At 50.2% G+C, this 22,781-nt stretch overlaps 1 protein-coding gene across 1 annotated transcript; it reads left to right on the plus strand.

Annotated features, from left to right (window-relative positions):
* The first annotated feature begins 6,493 nt into the window (after positions 1–6,493).
* On the plus strand, positions 6,494–18,147 carry LZTFL1 (leucine zipper transcription factor like 1). The gene is made up of 10 exons (XM_040994948.1): positions 6,494–6,665; positions 9,366–9,490; positions 10,957–11,151; positions 12,520–12,580; positions 13,916–13,987; positions 14,866–14,931; positions 15,029–15,106; positions 15,184–15,360; positions 17,055–17,158; positions 17,820–18,147. The coding sequence occupies exons 1-10, from the start codon at positions 6,663–6,665 to the stop codon at positions 17,836–17,838; spliced, it is 900 nt and encodes a 299-aa protein (XP_040850882.1). The 5' UTR covers positions 6,494–6,662; the 3' UTR covers positions 17,839–18,147.
* The last annotated feature ends 4,634 nt before the right edge of the window (positions 18,148–22,781 follow it).

Here is a 22,781-nt window from a genome sequence, read left to right on the forward strand (position 1 = left end):
ATAAATGAGCAAAAGCATGATCCCAGGTTGCACCGACAGCAAGGCAGGGGTTTGAAAGATGGCAGGGTGGCCATTCCCATCTGTTTTTGCACACTGGCGCACGATGGGAGCCCCAAGTCCACACAATGGCTGGCTCACTGTGTCCTGGATTCAAGCCCAGCTGTCTGACCCCTTTGGCCGGGCACTGGAAAGGCACCGCGGGGTGCCTGGTGTCGGAGAACGTCAGGCTCTGAAGAGTTCACATACAGTAGGCCAATAGCCAATAGTGGATGTACATGGAAAAAAGAAAAACCCTACAACTTTTCTACAAAGTACTGCAGGCAGAAATGCAAAGTTACGCTCCTCAAATGACGTCTAGCTAGTTCCTCCAAACGAAAAGGAATTCAATCTAGGGCGGGGCTCGGGGAATTGCACACACACGGTTCTGCAGTCAGTCGGCACGGACCACTAGAGGCGCCCTCGGGCCAGGAGCCGCGCACACGCTGCCTCCTTAGCTGTGGAAAGAATTCCTGTTTGAGACAATTTGTATGTTACCTGCATCCCATTGTGGGAGTGCAGGGCGGGGATGTGGGCGGAGTGGGGCGCAGGACGTGTTCCAGAACCTGAAGGAAAGTTGGGCCAACAAAGCCTTCCCCTCCCACAAGAGGAGTTATCTGGGCACCTTGCAGGTCAGACAGGTGCGGGGAGATGAGAACCCAGACCAGTGTTGGAGTCTTTCTCTCCTTCCCGCGTCAGAACGGTGGCTGCGTGTGGGAAACAGGGGTTGAGAACATTCTTCCACTCCTGTGTGGGCTCACAGGAACATCCCCCCAAACCTCCGTGTTGGGGTCTCAGAGCCATTCTCCACTCTGTATGCCTGAGACCCACCCTCCGTCAGGCAGTCTCCATGCCGCCCACCACAAATGTGAACTTGTTGGTATTCAAGAGTCTTAGATTTGCCGACCACCCATTAAAATGACAACCTCAGCCCGTTGTACAAAAAGAGAATAAATCAGCAGATGGAACAGCTCTGACACTCCGGTCCTCCCTCTGCCTTTCCAATAACACTGATTTTAAAAACTTCACAATATTCTTAATATTTTTGAACATACGTGCCACCTATTCGTTTTCTTAATTTAGGGACATCTCTGTACAATAAACAGGACCCAATGATGAACTGGTGGATCAATCACTAATTTGGATTATATTTGGGTTGGTTGTTTTTGTTTTTGTTTGTTTTTATGATTCTATTGAAATATGGAGAAAGAAGGTGAGGAGACATTCTTCCATCTGGTGGTTCACTCGCCACGACAGCGGAACCAGGAGCTCCGAGCTCACCCCAGGTCCGCCATGTGGAGCCAACGCGGCGCGGCCCGCTGACGTCATCAGCCTGCGCGGGCCAGTGAGGCCGCTGAGGCGACGGGCGGCCCAGGCCTCGAGGCGCCGCCTGCTGTTCCCCTGAACGGGCAATGGTGTACGGCCTGTGGGCTGTGCCCTGCGAGCCTTGTGTTGGCTCTGCGAAGCCACCTCGTACCGGGATACCGAGGCTCAGGTGCCGCACCCCAACCTTCGGGGTCCCCAGGAGGGCTGCCCACTGCGGGGACAGGAAGGATGCCTCAGCTGCAAAGGACCCGGCGTCAGAGGGGGAGTCCCTGTGGCCGTCGCCCGCGTTCTCTCCAGAATGTTCTTTGGGACAGGTTGGCGTTGATGCCTTAGCACTCTCCCCCACAACGCCACGCTTTATCTCTATACCTTCCTACCCAAGGTCTCCTGTGGTCAGCCTCACAGGATGGGCATTTGTATGTCCAAAAACGCAGTTCCTTGTCAGTCAGCACAGACCCCCGCTCTTCCCACTGCCTTTTAAAAAAAAAAAAAAAAAAAAAGATTTAGTTAATGGGGCCGGGATCATGGCTCAAGTGGCTAATCCTCCACTTGCAAGGGCAAGATACCATATGGGTTGTACAACGGATTATCCTAAGTTTAGTATTCATTATATACGAATCCAAGTTACACACAACCAAGCATTCAGGAATGACTGAAGGTGAACCTTTCAGAAAACTTTAGAATTCCTTTCTGCTCCTTGGCCCCAGCCCTGCCTTTGGGCATTCCCAATTGAACATCTCGGTCTTGGTGGCCACCACTGTCCCACAGGAGGTAATGCCAGTGGTTGGAGGCCCATCCTTTCCTGACTCTGTTCAGGTGTGCCCTCTGGGAAATCTATGTTGCCTAACCCCACCTGCCACTCTTTGATCTGCCCTGGCCCCCGGGGGCCCCTGCCCCCCCGGGCCCCCTGCCCCCGCAGCCTCCCAGGCTGTTTGCACCCATGTCCTCCGTGGTGTGATAGGAGAGGCTGCATGAGTCTGGGTGATTTAGTGTAGTGCACCACCCTGTGGGGGTTACCTGCCCTGGATCCCAGGACCGGGGAGCGGTAGGGAGAGGAGGAGAGGCACTGTGGAAGCCACCAGGTCATCCTGCAGGGCCATGTCAGTGGGAGAGTGGGAGGCACTGGTGCGGTGCAGAGGACGTGGGATTGCATGTCCTGGAGAAGCTGCTGTGGGCTCAGGGCGGTCACTGCAGCATCTGAGCCTCTGGGCTTCTGTAGTGGGCTCATGACCCAGAAGCATCACTTGGGCATCGGCAGCTCGCAGCCCCGGCAAGTCCATCATTCTCTCCTGCCTGCCTACCTGCCCAAAAGACTGGAATCAGTGTGCATTTATGGGACATTGGTGTAGGGTGGGACCTAAGTGTGGTGGGACATTGGTATGGAGTAGTGGCATGTCAGGGTGGCATGTGGGCCATCGGTATGGAGTGTTGGGACGTCGATGTGGGGTACTGGGACATCGGTGTGGAGTGTGGGCCATTGGTGTGCAGAGGCCTAAGCTGGGGCAGGGGCAGGTGACATCAGGGGGGTGGTGGGAGCTGCCACATGCCTGTGTCTCCCGGCCCCGGGGAAAATGACATTGCTTCCTTCCACCCTGAACTGTTCTGCCTCCCAACCCAAAGGATGAGCCCCATGTGAATTCAGCATTCCTGGACCCTGCCCTCTGTTTCCAGGAGCTAGACAAATGATGCTGGTGATAGAGAGAGGGATCTGGCTCTGTGGTCTCTGCCTCCTTCAGGGCCCCTGACGATTTCCTGGTCTCCTGAGATGGCCATGAACACCCTCAGCAGTGGACGGTTAAGCATAGTAGCAGTGTGGGATGCTCAGGAGGTTGGTGGGTAAGTGGGGGCCAAGGACCTGCTGCAGGCTGGTCCTGCCTTTGCTGTCCCCACTGCAGTTCTGCCATCGCCTCTGGGCAGCTGCTGAGCTTTGGTTTAGAGCAAAGAAAGTACTGTCCTGTCCCCAGCGGTTCGTCCTTGTGTTTGATCAGTCCTGATCTGCACGTGAAGGAGAAAGGAGAGGGCGGGCATCCAGGTAGGGGAGGCAGGAAGTGGCCACTCTTCTGACCCTTGGGAGGTCCTGCCCTTACCCCCTTTAGAACATACTGATTTATTTGAATGGCAGAGAGGGCGGGACAGAGTTTCCATTGACTGACTTACTCCTCAGATGCCCACAGTAGCCAGGCTGGAACTAGGAGCTGGGAACTCCACCAAGGTGGCATCCATGGGGGTGGCAGACACGGGTGTTTCGTGTATCATCTACTGACTTCTTAGTGTAATGGCGAGAAACTGGATCGGGGGCCTGGCACGATGGCCTAGAGGCAAAAGTCCTCGCCTTGAACACGCCGGCATCCCATAGGAGCACTGGTTCTAACCCCGGCAGCTCCACTTCCCATCCAGCTCCCTGCTTGTGGCCTGGGAAAGCAGTTGAGGACGGCCCAAAGCCTTGGGACCCCATGCCCGCGTGGGAGACCTGGGAGAAGTTCCTGGTTCCTGGCTTCAGATTGGCATAGCATCGGCCGTTGCGCTCACTTGGGGAGTGAGTCATTGGACAGAAGTAGATTCTAGGGTTTTTTGTGTTGGGAGTTGTCAGGCTGGTCTTTGGATTTGTGAGATGGAGTGAGAGGTTTAATGGCCTAGACCGTGACCTGGTGTCACGGGACTGGGCTGTGCTGACTTCTCCGTGGACTCTGGCAGGCGTTCGGCTCATAAGCACAGCAGCCAGAACTTGAACCAGTCCTCCAACCTGGGGTATCACATTACAGGAAAGCAGCTTAATGCATGGCACCACAGTGCCAACTCCCAAACAAACTAACCTTAAAAAAATGTACAAAGTGGCCCTGAGGCTGTGGCTTCCATCAGTTCCTCCAAGCTTACACACATGCACATGCACACACACATTTTAAGGGTCAGTGGAGCCAAAGGCTTTCACTTTCAGGGCACAGCTTTTCTCTGCCACAGCTGGATTTGTTTGCTTTGGTGACCAATCCAAGCTAGTAAACAACCTGAAGTGCAAGTTCAGCCTTTTTCATGAGCCAAATTCATCAATAAAAACCCAAAAATACGTGTTCAGACTTGCTGACACTGTTTAGACAGCTTATGTAACAACATTCAGCTTGGCTGGGTAGACCAGCTAAGCAGTGGTGCTATAACCTCCGTGGCACAAGATTCTAGATTAAAATACTTTTCAATTAAAATAAATGTATCATGCCATTTTGCACAAATCCCCAAGTCACACCATCTTCACACGTAAGATACTGACATTATATGGTCACCACCAGTGGAAAATGCACTTAACACAAAGTGATAAATAAGCTTGCTTAGTTACATATCATAAAACTTTTTGTGCAGTTTCATCACACCTAGTAGAGTGACCTCAGTGTGTGAACATGTTTACTGAAGGAGGGAAAAAACCCAAACATCGTGATGATTTCCTATTGAAGTGGAAAGTGTCTAGCCCGTTCTAAGCATTAGTTGGGGCAACCACTGCTACTAGATTCAACAAACACTTTCTGAATAGAAATCTGAGTAGTGGTGACACAAAATACAACTGTAATTGAGCTGAAAGAGGCCAGGCTCGGGGTGGGAGGGGGACTGATGCATCGTGCCTTTGCTGGGGCACAGTGCCCAGCCAAAGGGAGGGTGTGCACAGCCACCTGACGCCTTCTGCCCATCTTGCCACGTCTCAGAGTGCGCCAGCTCCCACACCGGAGGACCCTATTAGCACTCTGTCCCTGAAGCCAGGGACCCTTCCACGCCCCATCACCCGCACCTCGTCCCGGAATCCTCCAAGTGAAGGATTCCTGATTATGTCCAGGACTTTTCCAAGTTCTGTCTAAATAAGAAAACTGCCCTCCCTTTCCCAGGCTTTTCCAAAGTGCTGAAACACTGCATGGTTCCCCTGCGCCAAGGGTAGGAGGGGGGTGTCTCACCTGCAGACAGGTAGTAGACAGTCATTGTAAAGGTGGGACAGAAGGGTAAAGATCAGATCCCAGGTGTGGCTCTGCTGCCTCTATTCCTGGGCAGCCTGGAACTTTACCAAGCTCTGTCCTCTGTCCTCACTAGAAAATAGCTCACCTTTTGTTCTTAGTTTAAATACAGTATTATCCACTTGAGTTATTCCCATTTAATCATATCAGCCAGTCACTGATATAGTTTTACCTGTTTTTCTAAAAGGCATTATTTCCATTTGTCAGCTTTATTCCTAAGTATTTATCTGCCAGTATTTTACTGTAACAAGGCAAGTCTTGAGTCTTAAAATAAATAAATAAAACCATGCAGTTCAGTTTCCAGGACAACTGCTGAGCTCTGGGCAGTCTGGTATGACGTTTAGGTTGAATAAATAAATGTATAAAGAAATGAAAAGCAAATTCTTGTCACCAGAGTCTGGCGTAACTTCCACTCTATCCGAACTGCTCACAGCTGCCAGCTGTATTAGCTGCATTAGAGACCCCAGCTTCAGACACCTCCCCTGCCCCTGGCGTCTGGGACATGTAACCCCGGTTCTCGTCCATGCACTAGGTGGCTGTAAACAGGTCTCCAAAACCTTCTTTGGATTTAAAACAAGCAAACAAACAAACAAACAAAAACGTCCAATCATGATTCATTTTACTTTGAGTAGCCAGTACTACCTGGGTTAGGATTCTACCGCTTATTCAGGACGAGGGAGCCTCCATTTGTTTCCCCAGTCTCTCAAAGCGGGAGCACCATGCTCCGAGCGTCTCCACTGACTCTGCTCTGTACACCTGCTGAGCCCCACCCCATGGGCTAAGCCCCCTTGGTGGCTGTTCCCAATTCTTCAAGGCTCTAACCACTCTCATCTATCTCACCCCACACTTTTCCTTCCTAGGGCAGTATCTCTTCAGGGATCAGACCGAGAACCCGAACTGGGCTTCTCGCATCAAAATTTCCGGGAGAAAAACCTGACCAAGCGGGGCACCAACAGTGCCCAAGCATCGGTGCGCAGGCGCCATCAGCAGCCCGGGGCAGCTGCCTCCGGTTCCCGTTACCAAGGGCAACGAGGCTCGGCTCCCAAAATGCGCGTGGCGCGGAGAGGCGGGACTTGCAGCTCCGGGGCCAGTGCGCCTGCGGCGGCTCGGCCGCCTGCAAGGAATTTCCTGTCGCGTGATCGCTCAGAGCCAACGAAAACGCGTAACTGCAGGCCCACGTGCCTCCGTTCCCATTAGCAACCGGAGGCTTCCAAACATCCCTCCCTCCGTGCTTGGCTCCGGGGTTCCTGCCACCCTTGGTCAGCCTGGGCTCCCCAAGGCCTCGTCAGGCCTTTCCCACCCCAGCGCGGTGCCATGGTGAGTAGCTACATCTCTGGGCGTCGAGGCGAGGGGAGCAGCCGGGGCTGGAGGGCAGGCGGGTGGGCCGGGCCCTCTGCCGAGCTTCTTGGGAACAGGCTCGGGTAACCTCCGCCGCGTCTCCTGCAGGGGAAACCTGGATGTTCCTGGTGACCCCGCTGCAGTCCCTCGTCCCCGCGCCGAGCCACACCTCGAGGGGGCGAGTGCTGAGAGCCTGCGGGAAGACGCAAGTGGGGTGCACTCCCAGTGTGTGTGTGTGTGTATGTCTCTGTCTCTGTCTCACACACACACACACACTCACAAGCGAGAGGAACTAATTCAACTTTCTATGTAAAACTCATCCAACCTGCTGATGCCTAAGATTCCAAGCCCGTTTTATATAGCTGAGGACATCTAGGTGGCATTCCTTATCAGTGACAGCCAACCATGAATTCCTGCAGCAGATTTGGCGTGCCCTCGTAATGGTACTCAGAACAGCACGGGGCACTGAAGTGTTGAGGGAAAGAAATGGCGCTTCAGCCAGAGTACCTTGTGCAGTCCGCACTGTGCGCTGTTGCAGAGCCCGGAGCATAAACCATGAACAAAACAGATGTTCCCACGCCTCTTACGTGGTTAGAGCCTGCCCCACTCCTTCTGTTGCTTTTCAAAACATTTTGTGAAAATGAATTGAAAGATAGAGGACCATGATATCACATCAAAAAAAAAAAAAAATGCCACCTGTTGGGATCGACTTTTGCTTCTTTCCGTTAAGCTGGTTCCCAGCGGAGGCTTTGGGGCTCCAGAGCAGTCACAGCGGGGGGGTTGTTGAGGTGTAGCAGGGCCCGCGTTCCAGACCTGCTGGGCTTTACTGCGTCCCCATCTCGTCCCTACACTTCTCCTCATAGTAGACTTGGATGTGGGTTTGTGGGCATGGTCAGGGTGGTGACTGATGTCCTTGAGGTCCAGCGATTCAGTAATGGTGGCGTCCCAGAATTGAAGCTTGGCCTCTTGAAACCACATTGACCTATTTCTGTTCCTCGGGAGTGTCTTGGCCTCGATGCGCCTTCCAGTTGCTAATTCTCCCATCCACTCAGCTGCCATCCTGTTCCCTTTCCTCACCGCATTTTAGAGGAACTTTTCTGTCTTTAAACCTAAAAGCTGTCCTTTTCAGTTTGGCAGATTTTTTTATTCATGGTGCTAGACCAGTTTTAACCCCTTAACAGAAGGGAAAGTAGTTGATGTGAATTGGCTGCTTGCTGTCCACAAGACACTGTGCCAAGTGTTATGTGGTATTAAAAAAAAAAATGATTCCTGGGACCAGCGCAGTGGTATAGCATGCTTATCTGCTACCTGCCTCACTGACATCTCATATGGGCACTGGTTTATGTCCCAGCTGCTCCGCTTCCCATCCAGCTTCCTGCTGCGACCTGGGAAAGCATCAGAGTATGCTAATGTCCTTGGGCCACTGCACCCACATGGGAAACCCAGAAGCTCCTGGCTTTGAACCAGCTCAGCGGCAGCTGGCATGACCAGTCGGAGAGTGGACCAACAGAGGAAGATGTCTCTATCTCTGCCTTCCATATAATAAATATTTGAAAATAAACAAATTATTTCTATACATACTGAACTTGCAGTCTAGCTAGGGGAGCAACACAGGAAGGGGAGTAAGTGGGCTCATAGTGCAAGGTGGTTATTGGTCTGTGACGGTGCCTGCTGGAGCTGGGAGGACGATGGTCACTAGCTGTTGGGGACAGGCATGACTGAGGGTAAACCAAGGAGCCCCTCGGAGCAGGTCAGAGAGGCTGGGCATTGTAGGTTGGGTAGGAGTTCAGTAATGGGGTGGAGTCTCAGCGTACTTCCAAAAGTTCATGAAAAATGCACATCGTGAAAAAAACCTGCATGGGTTTCAAAAAACTTTTTTTCCACCTAACTAAAATTTTTAATTCCATTTTTTTCCCCTGGATAGTTGAGGTCCTCTGCATGTGTTCATGCTGGCTGGGCATTCAGGGACACTGCACTGGACAACTGAATTAAGCCGGTAGAGGAGTCACACTGTGGAAGTTGGAGGGCTGTGAGACAGGGCCCCCTCCTCCCTAGAGAGCCTGTTGTTGCACGGTTCCCAGCATGGGCAGGGTGGGACTCAACTCCTGACAGGGCGTGGAAATGCTTGTAGGCAAGGACCGGGGTGACACGAGTACAAGCAGAGGCAGGCAGGAAATTCTTGAGTTCCAGAAAGAGAGAGAGATCTTCCATCCACTGGCTCACTCTGCAGATGGCCACAATGGGCAGAGTTGGGCTGCTCTGAAGCCAGAAGCAGGAGCTTCTTCTAGGTCTCCTACTTGGGTTCAGGGTCCCAAGGCTTTGGGCCGTCCTCCACTGCTTTCCCAGGCCACAAGCACGGGGCTGGATGGGAAGCGGAGCAGCCATTCTCGAACTGCAGCTCATATGAGATGCCAACACTACAGGCAGAGGATTAACATGCTAAGCCACTACGCCAGCCCTGCAGCAGGAAATCCTATGCTTCAGAGCTGCTGAGCAGACTCATCAGCTGAAGAATAACCCTGTAGTGGGGGTTCTGCTAACCCGAATGGGATGCTGGCACTGCAGGTGGCAGCTTTACCCACTGTGCAGCAATACCAGCCCCAGTCTGTACATTTTCACTGTTGGTTCTAATTCTCAAACCCTCCAGACTAATATGTGAATCACTTCTCTCTCTTTCAGGCAGAATTGGGTCTAAATGAGCACCATCAAAATGAAGTTATTAATTACATGCGCTTCGCACGTTCCAAGAGAGGCTTGAGGCTCAAGACTGTAGACTCATGCTTCCAGGACCTCAAGGAGAGCAGGTACGGGGGGCCTCTGAGGACCCCACGTGAGAGTGGGGACCTGCCTTGCAGCCGGTGTGGACGGGCGGCAGCGGGGGCCATCACACGCCGTGTCCGGGATTGTCACCATCAGCTGTGCTCTGAGGGCAGCCCACCCGGCCCTCGTGGTGGTCTGAGCAGCGAGTCAGTTTGTGGTGGATTGTGCTGAGAGCAATGAATCTGTTGCCAGACACACACCGTCGCTTGGCAGAGCAGGGTCGGCAGGAAGCCGCCAAGCCCTTGTGGCTCAGCGCTGGGCTGCTTATATTACAGGTGGCAGAGCTGCCCTCACTCGCATCCTGAATTAGCAGATTAGAGCTGCAACACAGGGCGATAAGCAAGACAAATGCCCATGACGTTCACAGGGAAGAATTAGAACGGGGACAAAGATATTTATTTCATCCTTAACACAGCATTTTTATGATAATATCAGTCACCATTTTTACAATGTAGATAAAATTTTCTGTCAGTATTATTTGTAAGTTATGTTACTGTCATTTTATTTTAGAATGTTCTTAAATTCATATTTATTTTTGAAAAATTCTTGGTAGTTATATAAAAAATAATAATAATTAGAGCAGGGAAAAATGCCAGGGATCCATGAGGAAGTCTCTGACCAGTACTGCAGTTGTTCATTGTTTTGTAGCAAGCAGTCGTCACTAATTTGCATGGACCAAGAAAGGAAGATAATTCGATGTTAAATCGGGTGCAAATGAAGATTTGCAAATGAGCCACAGGGCCTTGGCTTGTGTCTGCCTCAGCCCTTTATCCACTCAGCATGTGGTGGTCTGGTTTCCCAATTCCCCAGCAGAAAGCAGCAATTGAATTGGCAAGAATCTAGTATGTTCTGTAAAGGAATATAGAAAGTAGTAATAGAATTCACACCAACTTTTATTAAAAATAACTGATTTTTCTTAGCGTGGTTAGATTCTGACTAGATGAAGTGTTGGAAGAAGTGTAATAAAATGCTAGCAACTTGAGGGTAACCCCAATAAGCTGTGAGTGCAGCGGGATCTAATTTGATTCTGTCCCTTCAGAAGTGAGGCGGCAGCTGAGGCTGAGGGCGGAGGCTGGGGTAGGGAGGACTGTGACCGCCACATGGGGTTGGGAAGAAAGAGGTCCCAGGGCCTTCTCAGGGGCTCAGCTGGCGGCCGTGTAAATATCTTTTTAATTAAATAGTGAAAGGAAGAAGTAGGTGATGGCTGCCATGTACTGAAGGATGCCCCTGTGTGGGGCATTAGCTGCCACTTCATCATCTGGCTAGATATGAAAAAGTGAGTTTAAGTTATTCTTCATCTGTTTATTAATGAGAAAGGTAGTTCTCGAAGGCGCCTTCACTGGCCTCCTCCAATCCCTTGGACGGCATGAGTACGGCTTCTCGCTGTGTTACTTGTTGGGAACGGGTTTTGCTGTTGATCCGGACGTCTCGGGCCCTGGTTGCTTTTCAGGCTGGTGGAGGAGACCTTCACCGTGGACGAGGTCTCGGAAGTCCTGAACGGGCTGCAGGCCGTGGTGCACAGCGAGGTGGAGTCCGAGCTCATCAACACTGCCCACACCAACGTGCTGCTCCTCCGGCAGCTCTTCTCGCAGGCCGAGAAGTGGTACCTCAAGCTGCAGTCGGACATCTCTGAGCTGGAGAACAGGTGACCAGGGCTAGGCCCATGACCGTGACCACACACACGCACAGCGGCCTCTGTTGGTATTTCCATGGGGCTGGGATGTGAGAGAATCTGGGTAGGTTAGGCAGCCGAGCAGCTGGTCCCCGAGGCACCTCGCAGTAATGCTTGCTTCCCTCAGAAGGCTGTGTTTCTGCCCTGCCTGAGTATCAAGGAGAATTGATTCTGGGTGATTCGCAAACTTACTCTGTAGGCTGTCATTAATCACCCATCACAGCATCTTAGCAGAGTCAGAATCAGTCAGTCTCTACAGAGAGGTCAGCTGAAACACCTGAAAAATTAATGCCAAAGTGGATGACCCTGGACTTAGGAAGGCTTCATAACCAAACTCATCCTAAGTTAAAAACGTCGCTGTTAAAAGCACATTCTGTGAAAGCCACACTCAACTCATCAGGCATGCCATCTGAGCGGCACAGCACGGTGTGGTGTCAGCTGGGCCCTGCCTGGCACGTGGCAGACGGAGCACTGTGGCCCTGCCGCCCAGCAGCAGGAGAGAAGATTGTCCCGCAAGTCACTACAGCAAGATGTGAATTCAGAATTCAGAGCACTTGGCTGCTGAGGGTGGATGCCCCAGTCAGACCACCGTATATCGGGACCATCTGTGTAGCAAATACCACCAACTCAGGCTGCATTGAAAAGTATATACACTAACGTTTAAACTAGGAAACATCAAATAAAAAAGCTTACTAATTAAGAAACAATAATAAGTTAGAATCGGTGAAGTTGAGACTGTCCTGAGAAAAACAGGCAGCACTGCCCAGCTGGGCCTGCGCTCACACTCTATCCCAGCAGGTGCAGCTCAGCTGGGGAGCGATGGGCAGCCCTGCCCCTCTGCAGCTGTGAGGCAGTGACTGGCAGGTACCCTTGGAGGTGCCAGGGAACAGTCGGAAGGCGTCGCTGCTGCGCTAGAATCGGCTTTCCCTTAACCTTTGCAAGTTGCCAGGTGCCTTCTCTGCAACTCCAGGATGCTGTTTTTCCATCCATGTTGTGGCCATTTGTGTAAGACTACCTTGTTAAAAATGAGCTTGTCTTGCTGGAACTCCTTTGAGCCAACAGTGCGTATTATGTCACAGGGGTTCCCTTCAGAGCACCTCAGAAATGCAGAATTGACTGCAAGTGTCACTTTAGCATCATTGTCCGCAGCGTGTAATGACACCCACTAAGGCCAAGGAAGAAGGGGCAGGAAGTGCTGGAACCAGGTGTGAGTGGTGGCACAGTGCAGGTCTCTCTGCGTGCCCGCTCCTCTGGGGCACATGACAGGATGAGCCCAGTGTGTGTGGCGAACACAGAGCTCTTTGAAATGAATGCATTATGCTATCTGCTTTTGTCTTCAAGGGAACTGTTAGAACAAGTGGCAGAATTTGAAAAAGCAGAATTTACATCTTCAAGCAAAAAGGTAATTTTGGCCCATTCTAAATGCACATCTCAAGAGACAGTCCTTCAGACCCTCCACTCAGAGCACTTTGCAGGACAGAGCGAGGGCCCTCAAGGACAAGCATTCCTCTCAGAGTCAAAACTGGCTGGTACATTTTTCAGGCCAACAAAGAATAGGTTTGGGAAAAAAAAACTGTTTTGGTCTGATGTGATCCACAGACACATACACGCATGTCTCTCCCTCTCTTCCTCCCCCTCCCCTTTTCTCTCTTCTCCATCTCTCCCTCCCTCCCTTTTGCTCTCTTGCTGTCACACACACACACACACACACACACACACACGCACACTCCCTCCCTCCCTGTGGTCCAGCCCAAGGTTTGGCCCTGTGAACATGACAGAGTGGATGTGGAGCTCAGGCTTGAGGGTCACAGAGACACCTGACTGTCACTCCCAGGCTGTGTGGCCTTGAACAGCTTCCCTGGGTACAGCTGGCTGAGTCTCCTCACCTAGCAGGTGGCCACCGGCTTTCCCTCCTGATCACTCAGTGTTTGCAAGGACCTCCTTGCCATTCCATGTTACAGCTGCACCATACATACCACCCATTGTCGCACAGTTGGACCCCGCTGCGATGAGCCAGGCACACACAAAGCCTCTTGCAGATACTCCTGTGGGGCACATTTCTGGCCAAGAAATATCTGGAATGAGGGACATGAACTGTTTTTGAATACACATTAGTCAATGGCTAAGTATGTTGTTGAGTTATTCCGTTTCTGGACTGAACTTGCCTACATCCTCACTGATACTGCAGGTTTTCTAAGAGGCTGAGGGTCAGACAGAAATTTCTGTCCCAGCTGCCACTGATTAAGGTTCCATCTAGATGCTAGGACCTTTATCAGCACTGGCCTTGAACTTCCCTGCCTCGCTCCCTTCTTCCCACGTCCCCCTTCCATGAGGAGAGAGGTTTCATGTTATCTCTGGCATGGATTGGGCAATGAGGGCTGGGTACATCCTAGGCATGGGGTGGGAAGAATGAAACCCATGGAAGTTCCCCAGACCCTTAGCATTGATACCTCAATGGATCTGATTTTGTGTGGAGGACTTCAAAAAGTTTATGGAAATGAGATTAGAACATTTTATTTTATTATAAAAAATATTTGAAATCCATGTACTTAATATGTATTTTGCATACATTTTTGGAAAATCCCTTGTATGCACAGGTCTTAAAAAAATTTTGCACCAAAATACAACCTTTTCATTTCCATTTTTTTGTATAGCATCTTCCGCTTAGAAACTCCAAGTGTTGGGTGAGTGGACATGTTTACTCTCTAGTGATTTGTTTGCTTTTTTTTTTTTCCAGCCCATAATGGAGACTACAAAGCCAAAACTTGTTCCAATTAATGAAGGTGGGACAACGGAACTCCTAAACAAGGTAGTATCATCATCTTGGCAGATTCTGTGCTCTCATTGTTCAGGGAACTCTAGGGTAGAGAAACAGTGGAAAGAGCTGGAGTTGGTTTTAGTCGGCCCCGTGGTTCACTTACCCCATGGGCCAGCAGAGGGCGTACATTCCTCCTGGAGTCTGAGAGCTGCTCCTGACGCCTTCCCATGGTGAAAGTGGTGGCGTGGAATTTGGGGAAATACTTGTTTAAAGTTTGTGAAAATTGTTAATAAATATTTTTCATGATTAGCTATTGTTGGAGATCAAGGACAGTAATGGTCTGTGGTCTCTTGCTCTCAGAAATGTCACTATTTCATTGTAATGTTTAGAGCTAATCTTGTGGAAAATACTCCCCCGTGTGCTATGGGTGTCAGAGATCAGAGAAGGTGAGAAAAGTCGGCAAGACTATGCTGTAAGGCCCAGCTTACTCAACAGGTGCTGGCCGACTGGGAGAGGGACAAGAAGGGGCGTGGCATGGCAGAATGGGCAGTGTGGTCAGAGGCAGAGAGAAGGCCTTGTGAGCGGAAGCAAGGGCAGCGCTCCTGCCGGGGCTGGGGTGAGCGTGGGCCGCAGGGAGAGGAGAGGCTGTGCAGACAGCTGCTCTCACACAGAGGGACTTGTGCGATGCCAGAGAGCCTGGGGAGCTGGAGGAGGAAGTGTGTCCGAGAGACAGGAGAAACTAGAACTCTTGAGCCAAAACTGACTCCTAATTATCAAGGCTGGGCAGAACTGGGATAAGACCAGTAACCAGGGCTGGCCACGTTTTTAGCTATTTTTGTCATAGTTGAATTTTAAACTTTTAAGTGAAATATTTGAAACATTAAAAAATGTTGCTATGAAGATAGTAAAACTTGAATTTACTCATAAAGGAAATCCTAAGACTTCAAGAAGAGAATGAGAAGTTGAAGATAAGGCTGAAGACCATCGAGATGCAGGTGACCAAGAAAGCTTGTTGCAAAACCGTGGGAAGAGGTACCTGGCGCTGATGTGCCAAACGTGCCCTGTTTATGCCCTGCTTGCATTTGGTTACAGGCTACAGTTGCACTGGATGAGAAGTCAAAACTAGAAAGAGCACTGCAGGAGTTACAGCTCGATCAAGGAAACCAGAAGGTGAAAGGAACTTTTCTAGGACTTTGTCTCGCATTCTAAATCATAGAACATGCTGAACTTAAATTTGTTTCTCATAGGATTTTATAAAGGCCCAAGACTTGAGCGACTTGGAAAATACAGTTGCTGCTCTAAAAAGTGAGTTTCAAAAGACACTTAATGACAAGACAGAAAGCCAGAAATCCCTGGAGGAGAATCTAGTGACGGCCAGACACGACTTCCTGCGGGTCCAGGAGCAGCTGAGCATGGCTGAGAAGGTCAGACGAGCCTGTGGCAGGGCCTTGCTGGGCGTGTGCTAGGAAGCACTGGTCACAGGAGAGGGGAGCGGAGAGGACTGATGGAGAGTGGGGCAACTGCACACGCAGGCGGCTTACCTCAGAGCGGCAACAAATGTGTGTTCTAAAGATTATCCTCTCGGCACACTGGGACTCCTCCATCCTTTTTGTTTGTTTAAGATTTATTTATTTTTATTGGAAATGTAGATTTACAGAGAGAAGGAGAAACAGATTTTCCATCTGCTGTTTCACTCCCCAAGTGGCTGCAATGGCCAGAGCTGAGCTGATCTGAAGCCAGGAGCCAAGAACTTTTACTGGGTCTCTTACATGGGCATGGGGTCCCAAGGCTTTGGGCCAGGCTCCTCTGCTTTCCCAGGCCACAAGCAGGGAGCTGGATGGGAAGTAGAGCAGTCAGAACATAAATAAGCGCTCACATAGGATCTCGGTGCATGCAAAGCAAGGATTTAGCCACTGAACCATTGTGCAGGGCCCCAAACTGATTTTCAAAATTAAAATAGCTCTATTGCTTTGATTTCTAATGTCGCATGTATCCAGTAGCAAAAGGTAAAGTATAGTAAGCACAAAATGCAAAGGAAAGCATCACCTTAAGTCTTATTTCTCATACAACTGCCATTGCCATGGGATGCCACATTGCTTGGTGGAGCATTAGCAGTTGAGCTGCCTTGCTGGCCCAACCCTTCCATCTTTGATGCTGAAATGCTGATGACAGCAAGTAATGGCCGCACCTTCCTCGCTGCTGTGTCCTCCCACAGCCTGGCGAAGGGATGGGTGACTCCTCCTTTCAAAGGGTCTCAGTCCGTGTTTCATAGTTTAGATGAAGAATGAGGTTTTAAGAATATGAAGACTAGGGCCGGGCGCGGTGGCGCAGTGGTTAAGGTCCTTGCCTTGCACGCCCGGGATCCCCTATGGGCGCCAGTTCTATCCCGGCAGCCCCGCTTCCCTTCCAGCTCCCTGCCTGTGGCCCGGGAAAGCAGCAGAGGACGGCCCAAAGCTTTGGGAACCTGCACCCGCGTGGGAGACCCGGAAGAGGCTCCTGGCTTCGGATCGGCATAGTATCAACTGTTGCGCTCACTTGTGGAGTGAATCATTGGACAGAAGATCTTCCTCTCTGTCTCTCCTCTCTGTATATCCGCCTTTCCAATAAAAAAATAATAAAATCTTTAAAAAAAAAAAAAAGAATATGGAGACTAAAATGTACCTAAATTAAAAACCCTCCTCCTGAAATACTGAAGCTGCTTTGTGATTTGGAAAAAGAACACTTTTGTTTTTTTACCTGGAGATCAGTTTAGTGTTTCAAACAGATTGCCTGTATCCAAGCCATCGCGTGCTTGCCTTCCTTGTTAACTGTGTGCTTAGCAAGCGTTCCCTGATTGTTTACTTCCTATTTAAAAGAATCTGCTTTTTAAGGATTAGGCAGTGTTAATACTATGTAGTTCTTTTTTCTGTTGTTTATTATTTTTTTTATTTTTTAGTGTTGGTGTTTTTACTTTTTTTTTAAATTTTATTAAAACTATGTAGTTTTAAATTTAGCAAACAATATAGGCAAGTTTTTTGGAAAATTAGCACAAAGGTCTGCACATTTGCATCACATTTGTTATTTCTTTCCTTGGCTAACTTAATAAAATGCTAACTTTTTTTTTTTTTGTACTAAGTAGGAATTAGAGAAGAAATTTCAACAAACTGCTGCCTATAGAAACATGAAAGAAATCCTTACCAAGAAGAATGACCAAATCAAAGACCTGAGGAAAAGACTGGCCAAGTAAGCGGGCACTGCCCCCCACCTCTATTGATGTGTGGACTGCACGGACTCCAACCTGCTCTCCTGGAATGCCCGGCAGGGCTTCTTTGGAGACTGAGCCAGCCTCTTGGCAGCGGATTCACTTAGTGGGATTTCGGAGGAGAACGCAGCAAGCTCTCAGGGTGGCACGAACCGTCCATTTTGCAGGGGTCCCTGCTGAGCCAGATGCAGTCCGCCCATGTAGGTCATGTGTATGATCAGAAGCCTTCAGGAGACTCAGCTGACATCTTACCCGTGTTCGAGTTCTGGGGGAACAGAGCCAGAAAAGTGAAGCTTCAGTCTGTCCTTGGAGAGGGAGGCCTGTGGAACCGTGACTTGCATACCCAGAGCAGCTGTTCTTAGTCTGACGGCTGAGACAGTCACGCGAAGCTGCCGCAGATCTAAGTGACGACACAGAGCCTGGAGTCTGAGAGACCCTGCGGGATCTGGCTCGTGTCGTCAGCTCCCGTAGACATCCCCTATGTCACCATCACAGTGCCTTCAATGTGTCTGACTTGGATTTTCAGCGAAAAACACAGCGTCCTGGTGTAGTGAGTGATGGGGCCTCGAGGACAGTCACTGGTAATGACAGTGACAATGACAACAGGTGTCATGACTTTATTCTCTGCTTTTGTGTCTCCAGGTATGAACCGGAAGACTAGAAGCTGAAGACATCATCCAGAAGCTGCCACTGGGAAATGCTATTTTCAGCTAAATGAGAAAATTCCTTATGACCATGACTGGCCATCCCAGTCTGCTGACGGCTGCAGTGTCAGAGTTCTTGGCAGTGGAGAAGAGCGAGCACTGCAGTGTAGGTAGGAAAGCCCTGTCCTTCTGTATTGATGGAAAAAGTGTATCTTAGTGTTAAGAAAGCTAACAGCATCTGTACTGGTGCATTCCCCAGGGGCAGAGTTAAATATGGAGTTGTTGAAGATTGTTGTTATAAATAAACTTTATTTTTAAAAATGAAATATTAACTCGTCTAACGTTGGCTAAGTAAGAAACACACAGTATGCCAGTTAGTGATGGAGCCAGGAGAACGGAAAATGTCAAGCGCTGAAGTGGCCCTTGAGCTCTAGGCCTGAGGAGGAGGAGACTTCAGAGCAATGACTAGTAGGAAATGAAGGAGCCGGCTGTGCAGCTAAGCAGGGGAGGAGAATTCCAGGCAAACAGCCAGGGCAAAGGCCCCACGAGAGGACCAGCTCAGGAACAGTGAGCACAAGGAAGTGGTAGGGGAGGTTGTCGGAGCAGTGTGCAGTCAGGTCACCGGAGCCTGGTGGCACCACCACGAGGATTGTGTCATTGGCGCTGAGATGGGCGATCACTCAAGGGTTCTGGAGCAAGGAGTGGTCAGATGCATTCCCAGTAACCCTCAGACCTCAGGAAGGACTCCTGGCACTCCTACATCTGGGCACTCTGGCGTCAGCATTCCAGTTCCTGGGCTCCGGGACGCCCATCCTTATTCATAGCCAACATGATAGTGTGCATGGAAAACACATTACACCAACGGTAAGAGCTTAACACTGCTGATTGCCAGCCACTCCATGTGGTGAAAGTTCTCTTCTAAGAAGACTTAAGAGCTGAAGGTTTGACCCTCCTAGCTTGTTCTATAACGTGAAATAGCAGAGTGAAAAGACAGCCCCACGACCATCGTGGGAAAACATACATTACATTTGGTGATAATTTGATGAGGCTGGCCAAGAGACATCGATATACAGAAGATAAAAATAATGTGTTGTTAAATATTGGCAATTTTTAGCCAATACAGAAAACACCATTTCCCCCAGCGTATCCACTTTCCTGTTAGGCACACAGAGATCATTTATGGGAATTGGCCCCACGTGAGCTAATCTCAACAAAGTGCAGTAGACTGAACCACTCAAAGCCTGTTCTACTGAAAAAGTCTTCAGTTGCTGGATCCATAAAATGGATCGCCTCTTGCCATAGAAACACAAACTACAGCTACACAGAAATACCCAGAACATGGTATGACCCACAAACAGGAGTTTAGGCATGGAAAAGACCCTCCCTCTGATTTCATTTTCAGGAATTACAAAACTGGGCAAAACCAAGCCACATGGTTTTTGTTTGTTTTTGTCTTGGGGATGTAGGGTCAGAGGGGAGAGTCAGGCAGGACTGTGGGACTCTGAGGTGGGAGGGGAGTGCCTGGGAGTTGGTGCCTGCAATACTTAGGTCCCTAGCACCCACATGAGGGGCACAGGCTGAGTTATCCAATTCTGGCTTTGGCCTGGCCCAACCACAGCTCCTGTGGGCACTGAGGAGTATACCACGGGCTGGTTCTCTCTCCTCTCTGCCTTTCCAGTTAGAAAAAACAAAAAGGAAATAAAATGTTTTCAAGAGAGCTTTTCCTATTGACCATGCATTTTCACTTTTTAAGATTTTTTTTTTTTATTGGAAAGTCAGATATACAGAGAGAAGGAGAGACAGAGAGGAAGATATTCTGTCCAATGATTCATTCCCCACGTGGCCACATGACTGGAGCTGAGCTGATCCAATGCCAGGAGCTTCTTCCGGGTTTCCCACATGGGCGCAGGGTCCAAAGGCATTGGGCCATCCTTGACTGCCTTCCTAGGCCACAAACAGGGAGCTGAATGGGAAGTGGAGCTGCCGGGAATAGGAACCGGCACCCATATGGGATCCTGGTGTGTGCAAGGCAAGGACTTCAGCCACCAGGCTACCGTGCCAGGTCCCATTTTCACTTGTTTTAGGAGCAGGATAGACAAGGGCTAGACACAACAGCGAGGGCTGGGTCAGGTGGAATCAGGAGACCAGCACTCCAGCCAGGTTTCCCGTATGGGTGACAGAGACCCAAGGACTGCTTCTGCAGCTTCCCCAGGTGAGTGAGCAGAGAGGATCAGAAGCAGAGCAACCAGGACTTGAAGTGGTGCCCTAACAATGGGATGCTAGGGTTGCAGGCATGAGCTTAGCCCACAGCCCCTCAGCACCAGTCCCTTCATGCTGTATCTTCCGAGAATAAAAAGTGAAAAAGAGCAGCCAAAGAGGACCACCAACAAGGCATGCCGGGGCTCCAGCTCACGCCCCCATCCCGCCAGCCCCGTAACGACTTCAACAAGCTGGACACTCGAGACTCCCATGCTAGTTTGTCGCTGAAATGCGTGCATTTGTGTCTCAGCTCCAGAGAGGATCGTGGTGCGCTGCCAGATCTAAAACTTCTGCACATTCCTGGCCCATAAGCATCCAGCCCCCTCTCCCAGCCCCCCCGCCCTGCCAGAACCCCCAGAGTCCTCTGCAGCCGCAGGTTCCAGGGCAGGAGGTCTGGGCCAGGCCTGAGAATCTGCGTGTCTCCCAAGCTCCCTGCCGATGCCAGCACCGCCTGTCCGTGGACCACGTCTGGAGAGTCACTCGAGGGGTCAAGCACATGAAAGGCACTGTGAGCCACAGAGCTTGGGAACCCAAGAAGGCCGTGTGTTTCCTGGCAGAGTGGGACAGCAGGGGCTCGTGCTGTTATGAAACAGCAGGAACAAGCACGGAACAGCCCAGCAGGCCACAGAGAGAAGTCCTCAGGGGGTCACAGGCTGGCTCTCCGGAGACCCTGACCCTTGCAAATATTTTTACAGCATTCGGTCTGTTTTCCTTCACTGCCTGATGAGGCCTTTGAGTCACTCCTGAATGCTTGTTCCCAGCAAAAGTATTTGAAGGGAAGGAAGACACACTGCCAGGGTCAACAACGAATGTGCCAAGGACTCCTCGCTGCGCTTCTGTGGTTTGCCCAGCACGTGGCTGGTTGAATCTTACTCAACACAGAGGATGAACTGGGCAGTCACGGAGAGAAGCCCTGGTGGCATGCAAAACACGCCCACGTCAGCATCTGTTCTCTCTAACCTGCACAACGCCTGTTTGTTGCTTTCAGGCCCTTGGACAGGCCCCCGCTTCGGGCGCTGCTTGCCCTCAGTGCCTTAGAAGCTCCGGGTTTCCTCTTGATGCAGCCATGCTTTGGAGGTGGCCTTCAGAGGGGAGGGCTCTGCCTACCTTAGGAGAATCACAGGAAGCCGAGGGCCAGTTCTGCAGAGCTACCTCGCCCTTTGATTGGCCCAGGGAGCTTCCATCACCATAGCTACCCTCTGCTTCTGGTCCCGTGTGCCGGACATCCCAGATAACTTGGACACTGCCCGGGGAGGGTCAGTCCCAACAAAAAAGTAAACCTAGAAAGATCAGACATCTATTTCCTTTCCCAAAATTCAGGTAATAACACAGTCAGTTGCCCAAGGACAGTAAACAATGCCACCATCCATGTCACACATGAACAAAAGCGAGCACATTTCTGGAAGTGCCCAGGCTGAACACCTCCACGGGAAAATGACCACAGCCAATAGGAGAGAAACGACAGGATGTGATGCAGTTTCAGCAGCTAGCCTGGCATAAAAACAAACCACTCTCAACAACCAAAGGCCATGCATGAACCCGTTACACCCTGGGTAGTTACAAAAGGCACTTGGGGAAGCCTGGCGCTGTGGCTCCAGGGTAGAGCTGTTACTTGAAGCAGTAGCATTCCATATGGGCGATGGTTCAAGTCCTGACTGCTCCACTTCCACCTCCCTGCTAAAGTGCCTGGGAACACAGCAGAGGATGCACCAAGTGCTTGGATCCCTATACCTACATGGGAGATCTGAAGAAGCTCCTGGCTCCTGGCTTCGGACAAGCCCTGTTCAGCCATTGTCACATTTGGGAATAATTCCTCAAAACCTTTGCCTTGCTTCCCTCGAGTCTGAAGTTGTCCACCTCCGTATAAAGTTGTGGTTATTATCTCTGATATCCCAACCTTGTCTTTTAAAAAAAAAAGATTTTTCTAATTGGAAAGTCACATATATAGGGAGAAGGAGAGACAGAGAAGAAAATCTCCAATCCGCTGGTTCAGTCCCCAAGTGTCCGCAAAAAACAGAACAAGCCGAAACGAAGCCAGGAGCCTCTTCCAGGTCTCCCACGCAGCTGCAAGGTGCCAAGGCCTTGGGCCATCCTCAGCTGCTTTCCCAGACCACAAGCAGAGAGCTGAATGAGAAATGGGTCCCCTGAGATTAGAACCAGTGCCCAAGATGAGGACTTTAGCTGCTAGGCTACCACTCCAGGCCCTAACCATGTCTTTTAATGTTCTTCAAAATATCACAAATCATGGTGCTCTGCAGTGACCTCTGCCAGGGGCCAGGGGCCTCGCCAGCCTGTTCCAGAGCAAGATTATGATGCTTCCTGATGTGTTTACTTTCACTGTCTTCACCCTAAGTAGGAGTCAGAGTTTATGAATCTCTGCCGAAGCCGTGGAGCACTGAGTATCACACTTTAAGTACCACTCTGTTCCAGCTGCCCTTCTAGAATTCTGGGTAAGCGTGTATTATCATTCTGTCTACCTTGACTTTTTTCATATGTTCGCGGTCACATTTTTTTCTGTTATCTCTTTGAATTCAGTCCCCTGCTGTGTTTAATTCATTTTTAAATCCATCCACTGAGGTGAGTTTTATTTTTTTAATTTTTTTTTCATTTTTATTGCAAAGTCAGATGTACAGAGAGGAGGAGAGACAGAGAGGAAGATCAGATCTTCCACCCGTTGACTCACTCCTCAAGTGGCTGCAAC

This window comes from Ochotona curzoniae, unplaced genomic scaffold (genome assembly GCF_017591425.1).
Source record: "Ochotona curzoniae isolate NIBS_2020 unplaced genomic scaffold, NIBS_Ocur_1.0 contig_908, whole genome shotgun sequence".
NCBI classification, from domain to species: domain Eukaryota; kingdom Metazoa; phylum Chordata; class Mammalia; order Lagomorpha; family Ochotonidae; genus Ochotona; species Ochotona curzoniae.

Excerpts from the sequence above, each read along its gene's own strand:
- LZTFL1 (XM_040994948.1), top strand. Across the intron at positions 13,988-14,865 it reads CAACGGAACTCCTAAACAAG|GAAATCCTAAGACTTCAAGA; the intron begins GTAGTATCATCA and ends TTACTCATAAAG. Across the intron at positions 15,107-15,183 it reads TCGATCAAGGAAACCAGAAG|GATTTTATAAAGGCCCAAGA; the intron begins GTGAAAGGAACT and ends TGTTTCTCATAG.